The sequence below is a fragment of the Canis lupus genome, chromosome 1, assembly GCF_048164855.1.
Source record: "Canis lupus baileyi chromosome 1, mCanLup2.hap1, whole genome shotgun sequence".
Classification (NCBI taxonomy): domain Eukaryota; kingdom Metazoa; phylum Chordata; class Mammalia; order Carnivora; family Canidae; genus Canis; species Canis lupus.
This window is the reverse complement of record NC_132838.1, coordinates 49085311-49098614: the sequence shown is the minus strand read 5'-3', so window position 1 is coordinate 49098614 and position 13304 is coordinate 49085311. Positions and strand designations below refer to the sequence as shown.

General features: G+C 43.4%; 1 protein-coding gene across 2 annotated transcripts in view; it reads left to right on the top strand.

The window, feature by feature from the left end:
- The window catches only part of EZR (ezrin), a 51232-nt gene that overhangs the window by 18839 nt on the left and 19089 nt on the right, over nucleotides 1-13304 (top strand). For both annotated transcript variants that reach the window (XM_072829452.1, XM_072829459.1), the window contains 2 exons: nucleotides 7520-7603; nucleotides 12682-12777. In XM_072829452.1, coding sequence (XP_072685553.1) covers nucleotides 7520-7603; nucleotides 12682-12777 — 180 coding nt within the window. The remainder of the gene's footprint in view (nucleotides 1-7519; nucleotides 7604-12681; nucleotides 12778-13304) is intronic.

Below are 13304 nucleotides of genomic sequence, written 5' to 3'. Positions count from 1 at the left end.
TGGAGACAAACCGTAGATGGGTGGTTCTCAGGGCGAGGGAGGAAGAGTATTGGGAGGGGTGACTGCTAATGGGCACCAGGTTTCTTTGAGGGAAATGAAATGCTCTAAAATTAGATAGTGGTGCTGGTTGCATAACTCTACTGAAAACCACTGAATTGCACGTTTTAAATGGGTGAATTATGTGTAAGGTATATTTCAACAAAGCTGTTATTAAAAAAAAGCACATAATGACTCAACATGAAAATCAAAATACAATAGTCTCTATTCAGTTACGTGAACCAAAATAGTATCTCAGAAAACTGTTATAACTCATTATCTGTTGTGAGAATTTCTCCTTGACCCACTCCCCTGCTTCCCCCATTTGTAGGAGAATGTTTACTCTATCTACTTCCTATCAGAGCATTTCTAAGTATTTGAAAGCTCTTATCCAAATATTTGAAAGCTGTTGGAAATTGCTGAAGGGGCACCTTTGGGAGAGGGCTGGAATGTTGGAAAACAGTGTTGACATTTTGAAGTGATTATGAAAGGTCAAGCTCTCAGTGTAATCTTGGTGGTGCTTGGATAGTTCTACTCAGACTAATTTTTTAGTAAATGCAGGTGCGATAGTATTGAGACTAATCTGTTATCACTGAATCCACTGCCTGAAATTCAAACATTAGAATGCAATCATTTGTATTTCCCTTTCTATTTTAAATGGTTTTCCTGATTCTTAAGTATATAGGAAAATCTCTGTAAACTTTCTTTTCCCCCTGTAGCATTCTGGCTCCTAAAATGAGATCTGATTGCCTTGTCCAAGCAGACATACTTGCTTGTTGGCCTATAAAGTTTGTGGAGGAATTGGTCTTTTGAATGTTTCCTTCTTGTCTTGGTCTTTAGTATGGTATGAGTTTATTCTGCAAAAAGTGTGATTAGAGAGGTAATTTTAAATCAACTTTCTTTAAAGTATTTCAGAAGGAAATGGGCACTTCCTAAGACTGGATCTATTTACTCAAACAAGGGAAAGAACCAGGAGGTCCTTTGGCAGCACCAAATCCAGCAGTCATACATAGGTTAGAAAGTGAAACAGTATTTCATCGTCAGCTCTTTTTTACATCTCTCAGACTCTTAGAATGCAATTTAGGTACTATTTTGATAAACTGGGAAGATTCAGAAATCATGTTTTCCAAACTGTATTCTAAACCCTCCTGGTCCTTTGGGATATTCTGTGGGTAGACTAGTTTGGAGGATCCTGAAGAGGCCGCCATCCAGGGATTTTGTGACAAAGATATTAACATAGCAAAGACACTCAAAATTCTTTCTGTTAAGGAAACAGAACCAGCCTTAACTTGTGTGACCTCAAAATAGCCCCCTTTGTGTTACCTCTTTGCCCCCTCTCTTCTCTGAAGGTCAGATGACATTCCAGAGACCAGCACAGCCATGAACTTGGATGGTGTGAGAAGCCACTCAGATGATTTTTAAGTTCCAGAATGTTACAGTTGGGAGAATCCTTACAGATAAAACATTTTTAGTTACAGTACTTCATTTTACAAATGAGGGGAAGTGCTTTCTTCCAGATGTGGCCCACTGGGCAGGGATTGCCTAGGGAGGTAGGTCCTGGCCGCCTACCTGTGCTCAGGCCTGTGCTCATGATAGCTCAGTTATGGGGGGGAGTTAGCAGAGGGGACAGTTGATTTGTTTTAAAAGTGTAAATTGTTGGGGATCCCTGGGTGGCGCAGCGGTTTGGCGCCTGCCTTTGGCCCAGGGCGCGATCCTGGAGACCCGGGATCGAATCCCACATCAGGCTCCCGGTGCATGGAGCCTGCTTCTCCCTCTGCCTGTGTCTCTGCCTCTCTCTCTCTCTCTCTGTGACTATCATAAATAAATTAAAAAAAAAAAAAAGATATTTAAAAAAAAAAATAAATAAAAGTGTAAATTGTTACTGAGTTTTTAAAAACCGGATTGTAGTTTAACACCTTTACATTCTCTTATTGGAAAAAAAGATGTCAGTTGCATTGGAGCAATAAAACCTGTACTACCCTGTGTCCTGCATTTTGCCTCCTGGAAATGTGAAAATAGGTGTGAGCTTTTCTTTTTACCTATGAAAACACTCTCCTAGCCAGCTTTTAGTAGTATCACACAGCTATTTTTCTTATGAATCTTCCCAGTCCATCCACACACCTTCCTTAAGAAGGAGTCGACCCACCTATTCTCACAGTGCTACATTTGGTTGCACCCCGACATGTCCCCTTGTGCTGTTGGACTTTAGACCAAGCATTTCAGAGGCAGAAGGACCTCAGGACTTCTAGTCCAGACCCTTGGCTTGTAGTTCAGGGGGTGAGGCCCAGTGGGAGGAAGTCCTCAGGCTGCAGCACCAGCTCTCAAACCCAGATCCCTTTGGCTGCATTCTCTTCACTGTTGCAGTGATCCCTGAGTGCAGTGGGTCCTCAGAATCTTTTGTTTGGCTTTAAAAAATATAGGTTCTTGGGCTAAGGCCCAGAAACTTTTGGGTGTTTGAAAGGCTGCTCTGGGGATTCTAGTACTTGGGCCCATTTGGAAAAAAACTATGGTGAATGAGAGCTATTCAAAGCATGTCTCTCTCTCTTGTGTTGTAAGTGACTGAAGGTCAGAGGAAGTCTGACTCCCTCTGTCCCAGGGCCATCAAGGTGCCCGGGGCACCCAGTAGGTATTTGGTCCTTGTGGAGTGAGTGAGCTCCAAGGGCATGCCAGGTGCCTGCTAGCTAGGGCTGGCTGGGAACAGTGAAATTCGTCGGCGTATGGTGTCACAGTCTTGAGCTGAGCTAATAACCCTTAAGAACAGCAAATAGAATTTTTTAGAGTAGATTATTAAGCAGAGGGAGGACAGAGACAACACTACAATTAGATTTGCATTAACTTCATTAACTAAGGCAAAGGTAGGTTTATGTGTTAAATTCCTGCATTGCATATCCTGTGCATTCTCTAGAGGTGAAGTGCATATACCTGGGGGACAGTAGTTACAGTCATGCAAAGAAAGCACACATGGCATTTTGCTTAGTTCTAAGAGTTTTTGCTGGTAGTTTTATTTATATTTTAGAAATGAGCTTAAGTTCATTTCGATTTTTGTTTCTAAAACATTTCTTTCAGATCCTAGCAGATTTACTGACATTCTGATAATCAAAAACTCACCTGTCTTACTGAAATGAAAACACAATTTCCCTACTAAGTGAGGCTACTGGGGCAAAAAGAAGAAAGATTTTTTTTTTTTTTTTTTTTTGCGAAATATGGCCAGTGTGGAAAATAGGCATTAGATTCATTAGAACCTCATTGCCCTGGATGGTTCAGGTATCTTCATTAGTGTGTTTTCTTGACTTGGGTCTAAGACAAGTCCTCTTACTCTAAAATTCTGACACAGTATATAGCCAGAGGAAGACCTCATTATTTTTAATCTGTGGAGTTTAAAAACCTATCGTTAACACCATTATCTAAACTTATTGATGAATTCCCATTACACACAGCAGGATGCAGTTAAGTCTGGTTCCTTCTGTGTTCTAACATTTTAGAACTTTTAGTAGAACTTTCAGCATGGCTTTGTCTCAGCATGTGGAAGAAACCTGAATTATTAAACTACACTGTCATCTGCATGATGTGTGTGTGTGTGTGTGTATGCATGCATGCACGCTTGTGTATGTGAATGCCTGTGTATTCAGTGGAGGTATGTGAACAAAACTAAACTTTAACCATCATCATCCCCAAACAAAGCAGAGTGTTTAACTGGTTTTCAATATTTTGTTGGGCCTGAGAGAAACACTGCCTTTTGGGGTTACATTTTCAGTGACTAACTGCGTACTCTATATACACACACTCATATTACATTTTACTACGGGATTTTGTTGTCTTCAGCAGATGTTGCCTTTGATAAGAAGTGGGGTAATTACCAAGACGATAAAAATTGCAAACCACACATTCTTTCCCCCACCTTTGCATGTGGTTTGGATGTGTGTGGTGTGGTATATTTTAAGCCTGTGGACCTCTGGGGTTTTTGTGGGACCATCCTCAGATTCATCATGCAGGACCCTACAAACCCACTTGATTTCTGTGGCAGCATTGCAGATAATGGGCGTCAGCTTCCATCCAAGTTCTAAAAAGATTGCTTACTATGGAAATTTAACTTTATTTTAAGAGAGATTTTATTTATTCATAAGAGGCAGGCAGAGGGAGAAGCAGGCTCCCCACTGGGAGCCCAATGCGGGACTCAATCCTAGGACCCCAGGATCATGCCCTGGACCGAAGGCAGACAGCTCAACCCCTGAGCCACCCAGGCGTCCCACTTACTATGGAAATTTAAGACAAAGATAATTAAAAAGGAGAGTTGGGGGGCGCCTGGGTGGCTCAGTCAATTAAATACCCGACTCTTCATTTTGGCTCAGGTCATGATCTGGGTCCTGAGATCAAGCCCAGTGTCCTGTCAACCTCTGCTGGGCATGGAGCCTGTTTGTGATCTCCCTTCCCTCTCCTGCCCCTGCCACCTGTTTGCTCGTGTGAGAGCTTGTATGTTTGTGTGTGTGATCCCTCTCTCTCTCAGAAAAGGAGAGTTGGGTTTTAGATACATTTTCTTAGTTGCTAAAGGTCTGATTTCTTTGAAAGCTCCTGGATAAGTGGATCAAAATGTATATAAATGGTCCATCTGAGTAAATGCTTCATTTGATTTTATTTTTTTTAAAGATTTTATGTATTTATTTGTGAGAGAGTGAGCACGAGCAGGGGGAGAAGCACTCTCTCCATTGAGTGAGGATCCTGACCTGGGGCTTGATCCTAGGACCCTGGGATCATGACCTGAGCTGAAGGCAGATGCTTAACTGGTGGAACCACCTAGGTGCCCCTTGTGAATGCTTCATTTTAAACACTGATAGAGGTTTATGCTGTATTTCAGTATTTCATTTTTAAAGATCTTTAAAGTTGAAAATAATCTTAGCAGGCTTTGTAAACTCAGAACTCCTTGACCTGATGAAGGCAGTGCCCTGTTGTGGTCCTTAGTCTGGGGTAGCATCCTCCCCTCTCCTCAGCATGTGGAAATGGTGTGTGTGTGGGGGGCACTTTTAGATTCCCCCAGCGACTGGGGACACCTGTGTTTAGGAGGAGGCGGGGTCATGGATGCCCTCGATAGTCTTGTAGAAGGAACGCCTGCGCCCAGCGTGCCAGTCACACCCTCTGTGCAGGGTCTAGTCTCACTTGAGACTAGGACATCGGGACTAGTGCAGGTACATGTGTACCCATGATGCGGAGCAGCTGCGCCACAGGCTGCCAACACATTGTTCCTCACGTGTTGTGTAGGTTCATGAGTCCTCTCAGCCTTTTAGCTCGGAGTGGTAGAGCATGCACTCTATGTGAGTATACATATACATCAATAAAATTGACTAGACTTTTAATTTTAGGGGCATTTTTGCAAATAAGGAAAGTCCTGATGTGTCCCCAGATCAGATCTGGGAATTACTCCTTTTGACAAGGCCAAGGGACCAAACAATGGAGAAAAACCTATTTCCTATTTGTCTGAATTGTGTTTATTATTGCAATGCCAGAAAAATTTAACCTGATCGTCAGGCTTCCCATCTCCATTTGAAGCTATGTACCAGGCTTCATGGTAGCCTGTGGGTGTTGGAGCTCACAGAAAGGATTCTCTGGGAAGGCCAGACCAACCAGAACTTGGCAGCATTGCCATGTTGGAGCAGCAGATGGCAGATGGGGTCTTCGTGGTGGCAGGTGTGGTTTATAGAGGTTAGGGAAACCGTCTCATCATGCTTAATTTTCAAGAGGTTTACTTACTACTGGCTTGTTACATCCATCCTCTTTGGTTTTTTAAGGAGTTGTATCAACTTTGAGTCAAATGTGAACCTGATCCAAACCTTAGAAATAGTCTTTTTCTATATTCCTGTTAATTAGTTTGCAGTCAGTTAATCAGCAAAGTGAATCTAAGGTCTGTATTTGTGAGCAACCCCCACCCAACCAACCCGGTTTTGGGTGTGATATATTTTTGTAGGCTTATGAATGTGTAATTGGAGCTGCATTTGTCTCCTGGAATATTTGACTTTGGGGCTGTTTTTTCATCTCTAATATGACCATAGGACCATAATTAAGAAATACCTTTTATACTTCATAACAGCCATTTTGTGATTTTAAAAAAAATTATTGCCAGCAGGAAAAGAAAGAAACTTAAGTTTTTATATCTTAATCGGAGAATTTAAAATATGGCTCATCTTCTGTGTAAGCTTGAATTCTTTAATTTGTAGACTTGATATTGGAGGGGAGACTTTTCTTGAAATCCTGGAAAATTATGCCTCATTTGTCTTTGCTGTCAGAGAACCTTTAAAATACAGTGGATTTGTGTCAGAATATTTCTTATCAGTCTTGAGGGTTAGAAGAAACAATCCATGAAGATGGATTTTTTTTTTTTTGAAGATGGATTTTGTTCCTAGCATAGGAGCAGTGTGTGCTGAATGTGTGTCGCACACCAGCTGGACCTGTGGACCTCTGTCAGCAAAGTCTTGGCCCTGTTACTATGTAATCATGATGTCCTCATGATGTTTACCTCCAAGTCAGGAAGAATTTAGGGTATATGTGTATCCAGCTACTTACATATTTCTCTTGAAAAACGTTTCTTAATCTTGAGCATTACCGTTGCTGTGTGGCTGTGGTGTTTTCCTTTGGGACAGTGATACAAAGATTTGTCAGTTTTGAGTTTTCTCAAGTGATAATTTGAAAATTACCTTGAAGTGAATTTTTTAAACTCACTGCGAGTTAGAGACTTCTTTAAGGCTGCTCCCTCCTCACCCACGTCTCAGTGTGGTCACCTTGTGACCTGTCCATCCCATGATACATCCATCCCCACATTTTACTTCTGTCCTCTGCCTAGAGGCTTGTAGGTTTGCAGCGAGGGGGTGTGTACCATTTTGCTTGTCATGTCTTTCATTTCTGAAGCAATTTTCCATGTTTTTACCATCTTCATAACTGGCATTTTAAATTGTGGCGGGATGTTCTCTCTGATGGGTCTTTAGTCGTCTGACCATTTCCTTTTTCACTATTTAGTTGCCGGTGTTTCTGAACATGCTGGTATATATCGCTCCTTCTCTGAATCCTCAAGGCGGCATACCACCCCACGGTGCCTTCCTTGGCTGTCATGAGGGTCAATACGAGCTGGTTAAAAAAAAAAAATACGAGCTGGTACACAGAAAACTACATTAATGGTTATCAATGTATTTTTGTAGAAAAACAGCTTAGACCAAAGTGTGAGTGTGTTTTTATTAAAGTAAATTGGGTATACCCTTGAGTCCAAGCTGTGAATGTGCGGAGACTCCTCACCCATCTATCGCCGACTACAGTGTGTGTGCATGAATGTGTGTAAGTGTGTGCATGTCGTGACAGCATGAAAATGGATGTCAGCAGGGGGAATTTACTCTTGCTGTGTTGCTAAGAAGCTTTGAGTTTTTGTGGAAGGTCCAGAAGACTTATTAGGAGGAAGGAACACTTAGTTAAGTGTAATTCATTTTGTTCTGTTTTTTGTTTTTAGATCAACGTCCGAGTTACCACCATGGATGCGGAGCTGGAGTTCGCCATCCAGCCAAATACAACAGGAAAACAGCTTTTTGATCAGGTTGGTCTCTATGAGCTTAGAGAATTCCCATTTAGGAAAAAATGTTTTTTTGTTTTTTTTTTTGTTTTTTTTGCTAATCTGTACATTTTGCAGAATGTATTGGTTAGCTTGCTTCTTTTTGTGGAGGAGGACATTTCCCCTCCATCCAGGGGGTTCACCCATCCTAAACACTCTGCAGGAGTTCCTGTTCACACCCTTGTGAAAAGAAACATACGGAATGCTCTGAAGTCTTCTCCAGCACAGTGCCACATTCAAAAGCTCTAGCTCCCATCCACCCACCCCCAGGGGCGTTCACGGTCACCGAGCGATGTTGATGTCCTGCCATCTGGTCAGCAGGTCAGGGTGCAGTGAGGGCCAGACACTGCCTGGAATCAAGGAGGCCACAGGTTCGTCTCCAAGTGTGGCATCTGTGAGCACACTCAGGAGTCAGCAGATGATCCTCCCTAGCTTGAGCTAGGGCAATAGATCACATGTATATACTTGTGTATTTCTTCTTGAGACCTGAGGTGAATGCAGAGTTTTGATAATCGTGAGCGAGCTAGAAAGCTGTGACAACTCTTCCATGGAACAGTTCCAAGTTTGAGAACACAATCTGCTTCTCTGAGCTGAGTAAATTCTGCTCTGGGGCCAAGGATCCAAGAGGGCAACAGGAGCAGACATGAGTTTGCATTCCCTTGAGCGATAGCCTGCCTCCCTGAGAGGCCCCACTGATAGAAGTGATGTTCTATACCCTAGCACCAAACCTGGAAATTGGATTGGGTGCTGATTGGGAAATATGGGAGATAGAATTCTAGCACATTTAGAAGGTATCAGTGACTCCTTCCCATGCTTCATTGTACCTTCTTACCCCCAAAAGTGAGCACCCAGTAGGTTAATATATTCCCTGCCGCCTCGGCCCCTCATGTGTGAGCCAGCTCTAGAGCAGCCGCAGGAGCCAGCAGCGGTGCTGGGGTGTGCACGCCAGGCTTCCCCCGGGTGGACAGAGACACCTCGACTCGCCCTGTGCTGCTCTGATGAGGTCATCCCTGGCCCCGCCTTACCCGATAAGGATAAAGGCATTTACTGTTCTGGGTGAGGCTGGACTTGGGGCAAAAATCTAAAGGTTTCTCCTGAAAGATAACCAGAAGTAAGTTAAATAGAGCCAGCTGAGTGCCATATGGGTCAGTGGTTAGAACAGAAATGGGTAGGAGGCCCTCAGTCACCCCAGAGTCCTTGTCTGTAAATGAGTGCTGGGTTGTCCTCAAGCAATTTTTAGAGCAGAGATAGAAACTCTAGGTTGGATTGGGTGTGTCTCAGCCATTTAGCTGCACTTGCTTCCATTCACGTGTTGCTTCTCAGAAACTTTGTGAAGAGGCCATTAAAAGAGTCTGGTCCTTCTGCAAGATAGAACTACTGCTGTTTATTAGAAGATCCTTGTCTCCTTGCAGTCCTTTGGAAGGGGAGGGAGTGGAGAGAGTAGGAGAGGCCTGCCCTGTTCCTTCAAATACTTCATTCAGTGATTCAGTTTTAATTGCACACTCATGTGCTGGGCACGGAGCTTCATACTGCATAGGATTATTTCCACTTCTTGATCCAGGGTGCCATGTTGACAGAACTCTGCATGTGCCTAAATGCTGAATAATTACATCTAGTTTGGCCTTCAGATTGGTTTTAAGCCAGGCATTTTTCTAATATTAGATGATCTGCTTACCAGTAGCATGGAGCTGTGGATTAACAGGCACGCATACAAGAAATGGACCCTGAACTCAATCAGTAGATATGGGTTATTTAAAAAGTGCTAACCACATAAATCCAGTCAACATGCCAAGTTTTGATAAGCTCTGTATCTAAATTATTCCAAAGCTCATTAGCCCATCAACCATCCTGTTCAAGCACCTGTTGCTATTTCCTATCCCAGAAAGTCAAGCCCCTGAATCCATGTGCTAAACAAAAAGCAAGGCCACTTCCCATTTTGACCTCTGTTCCCAAGCCATGTTTCCTGCCTGAATCTCCACCAACCCCTATGACAGGTAATGAGATTCCACTACCGATCAATTACCAGAAAGAGAAGTAATGGGAGATGGATCCTGAACTTCGTCTTCAGCAACAACAACTGGAACACAAAGTTCTCTGACAGAGTTCACATTTAATTTCTTTACACTTTGGTGTATCTGTCATGAAAAATACACTTGGTGTATACAAAGATACACTTTGGTGTATCTGTCATGAAAAATACCACATAACCTGAGAGTGCTAAGGCTGTATAAGTGAGGACATGAAGGCCCAGAGAGAAGAGAATTGCCCAAGGTCCTATAGCATGCTTGGTTGCTGGGGCAGAGGTTGGCTCCATGGTGTCTTAACCCTTCTTGTCTTTTTGAAGATCATTTGTCGATCCTTCCATAGCCTTCCAAGGTAGCATGTAACACAGAACATCCTACCTTCCTGTGGGTAGGTGGTCAGGATGGTTCCTCAGAGGAGCCCTAGGTGTTTCCTGGGGCTCCTTCCCCACACCCCAACCAGGTTGAGCATGTTTTCTTCTTAACGTCTTTAGAGTATGTCCTTTCTCTTTTGCTCACTTGATGACCTTTGAGGTCTGCAAAGGTGGTTCTTCGGCCAAACTACCAGTCGCTAGAATATGGTCCTTGAATGGAATAGGTTGAAAGAGACTTTAGAGGTTAGTTTGAATCTCCTACCCTATGAGTTCCTTCAGTCTCTTCTGCACAAAGTGGCCCGACCCCACCCCAGTACGCTTGCTTTATCTATGCCTAGATTCTAGTCCAGGGATCTGACCTGACAGAGGGCCTCACAGGCCAGCTGCCACATAGGCAGCCTTCCTGACAGCCGAACAATGCAATTCTGCTACCAAAGTTCCTGAGGTGATGAGAAAAGTATGACTTGGCGTGCCCATTGTTTTCCATCATCAAAGCATACGTTCCACCTGTCACTTGAGATTGAGTTAAGTGGACCTGTCCCTGCATTTTTTTCTAAAACTACCATTTAAAACACCGCTGAGGCAGAGATAAAGGAACAGACTGTACACCTGTTCACATTCTGCTTCCATGATGTTTATCAGCTTTTGGGTAAGCTAAGGACGTTAGAGGTGTGTTTTCCCAGGAATATTGGATTTCCCTTGTAAGGACTTACAGTTTGATTTTTAGAACGGACTGAAGGAAAGCAGATTAGGTTAATTCGATTGTGTCATTTTGAGGAAGACATAGGAAGAGAAGTAAGGCTTTGAAACATGCTGGAGACAGTTACCCTGGAATAATTAGGTGGAAGATTCCACGGAGACATTTGGCAGATTGGGGCATGCAGGGACAGGCTTTTCACTGAGTGAGTGAAGGTCCTGGATTATGTCCATGGCATAGTTCCAGAGTCTGTGATCCGCTGCTTGAAGGGGGCTGGCCACATCATAGCAGAGGGAAAGGAGGAATCTGAGCTGTGGCCATGGAAATCAGCGAAGGTCCGACTGGGATGGGAAGGAATCAAACAGACGGGAAGTCGTTTCAAACTGGTTAGGAGCCAGGCTTAGGCTAAGGTTGGTGGATGGAGTACAAAGACTAGATTGCTTATGCACGGGGGGCTTGCCTGTACAATTGTGAAACACCCCAAGGAGGAAGGCAAGGCAGGGTTTTATATCCAAATGTTGAAATGGAGGTTTCCAGGGAGTGAGAAATTAGGATTGGTTCTAGAAAACCTGGTCTTGCCATCAGCTACCCTAACAAGACCTAGGCAGAGTTCACAGGAGACTTGGGAGCTTGCACCACACAGTCCAAGTTCTTCATATTGTTGCATGATGGAGCCCTGTCTCCCCTCTTTGGGGTGGGGTGGGGCAGTAAATGGGGAGGGTGGTCCTTCCCTGGTGTATGGTGAACAGACTCCTGAAGTTCCAACAAGCATTGCTCCCCAAGCAGATGAGAACATAGGTTCAGAGCAGGAGTTTATTTGGAATTTCAGATTTTATTTTAAGCAAGTGTTCGATACCTGATTTGTCATTTTTTAAAAGGTTTTATCTATCTATCTATCTATCTATCTATCTATCATCTATCTATTTATTTATTTATGAGAGATACACAGGCAGAGACTCAGGCAGAGGGTGAAGCAGGCTCCATGCAGGAGCCCGATGTGGGACTTGATCCCAGAACTCTGGGATCATGCCCTGAGCCAAAGGCAGATGCTCAACCACTGAGCCACCCAGGTGCCCCAGATTTGTCATTTCTCATGTGTTCAGACCTCTTGCCCTTTAAATGTGATAGAAACCATATATTTGAAGAATGACAACCTTTTTATAAAGGCATAGCATTGCATGTCATGGGATTTAAGCAATGCAGCAAAGCTCTGGGATTCAGTTGTGATGATGTCTAATAAGTGTCCCCAGCAAGTTGCTTTTCTGTTTCTAAGACACAAGAATAATCAGTGTGGGATTCTGTGTATAACGGACCACAGGAGACTTTATTTGGTACTATGGAGAATTTTATTATTTATTTTATTTATTTCTTTTTTTTTTTTTGGAAGATTTTTCTTTTTTAATTTATGAGAGAGAGAGGCGCAGACACACAGGCACAGGCTCCTGCATGGAGCCTGATGGTGGGACTCAATCCCGGCTCTCCAGGATCAGGCCCTGGGCCGAAGGCAGCGCCAAACCGCTAAGCCACCTGGGCTGCTTTAGAATTTTATTTATTTTAAAGATTTATTCATTTGAGAATGGTCTCACTGGAAAGCAGGGGTAGGCAACCAGAGGAGACCCCAGCGTTGCCATGCTTCACTTTGGTGACTTTCACCCCCTTTTTCCCATAGGCACACCTGACAGGAGACCTTCACACCTGGGTGATGGTGGCTGGTAGTGTGCTTACTCAGCTGGTTATCTTTACTTGGGAAAGCGTGACGGAGCACAGAGGAGGAGGGATGAGAATTTTTAAGATCTTAAGATTTTGTGAGATTTAAGGTTAATTCTGAATCTGCTCAAATTGTCTGTTAACAATAAATTGTCCGTGGCTCTGGGGAGAGTAGCATCTGTTAGGAGCAGGCTCCTGTTGGGGCAGCGTAGGAGAGGCATGCTCTCCCGGCTGCTTCAGCCCCTCCCCGTCTGTCTCACACAGGTGGTGAAGACCATCGGCCTTAGGGAAGTGTGGTACTTTGGCCTCCAGTATGTGGATAATAAAGGATTTCCTACCTGGCTGAAACTTGATAAAAAGGTAAGTCAGAGTTAACTATTTACAGGCTGTTGCTTGGTTGTTGGTCTGCTCTGTTAACTTTGAAACCAGAGTACCTCACTCTGTCTTTTGTTTTTTGTTCTTGTTATTTGTGTAAAAGTTTTTATAGACAAAAAAAGGTTGCAGGTTTCCAGTAAATGGGGGATATTGGTGGGAAATTAGATCCTGGCATTTCTCCTTACTGCTCACTCATTGAGGCATATGATGGTTAATTGCTTAGCTTTTAGTTGACCTTAGTGTTTTTTTCCCCCTGATGAGATTGTTAATCTTCTAAACCATGAATCATTCACTGTTTTGTAAGAACCTGTTATTGTTTTGTTTGAACCTGTGGTAGATTATCTTCCAGCCCCAAAGACTGAATAATGCTATTAACAACTGTAAAAGCAAAGCAAAAACTTTAAATGTGTTTTCTCCACACAATTTGAAAATGTTCCCTTTCCCGACCCTGAGCCCTCCTCCCATGTTACAGTAGCAAGTCTGAGGGTTAATTAGCGATGGGAAGGGAGGGC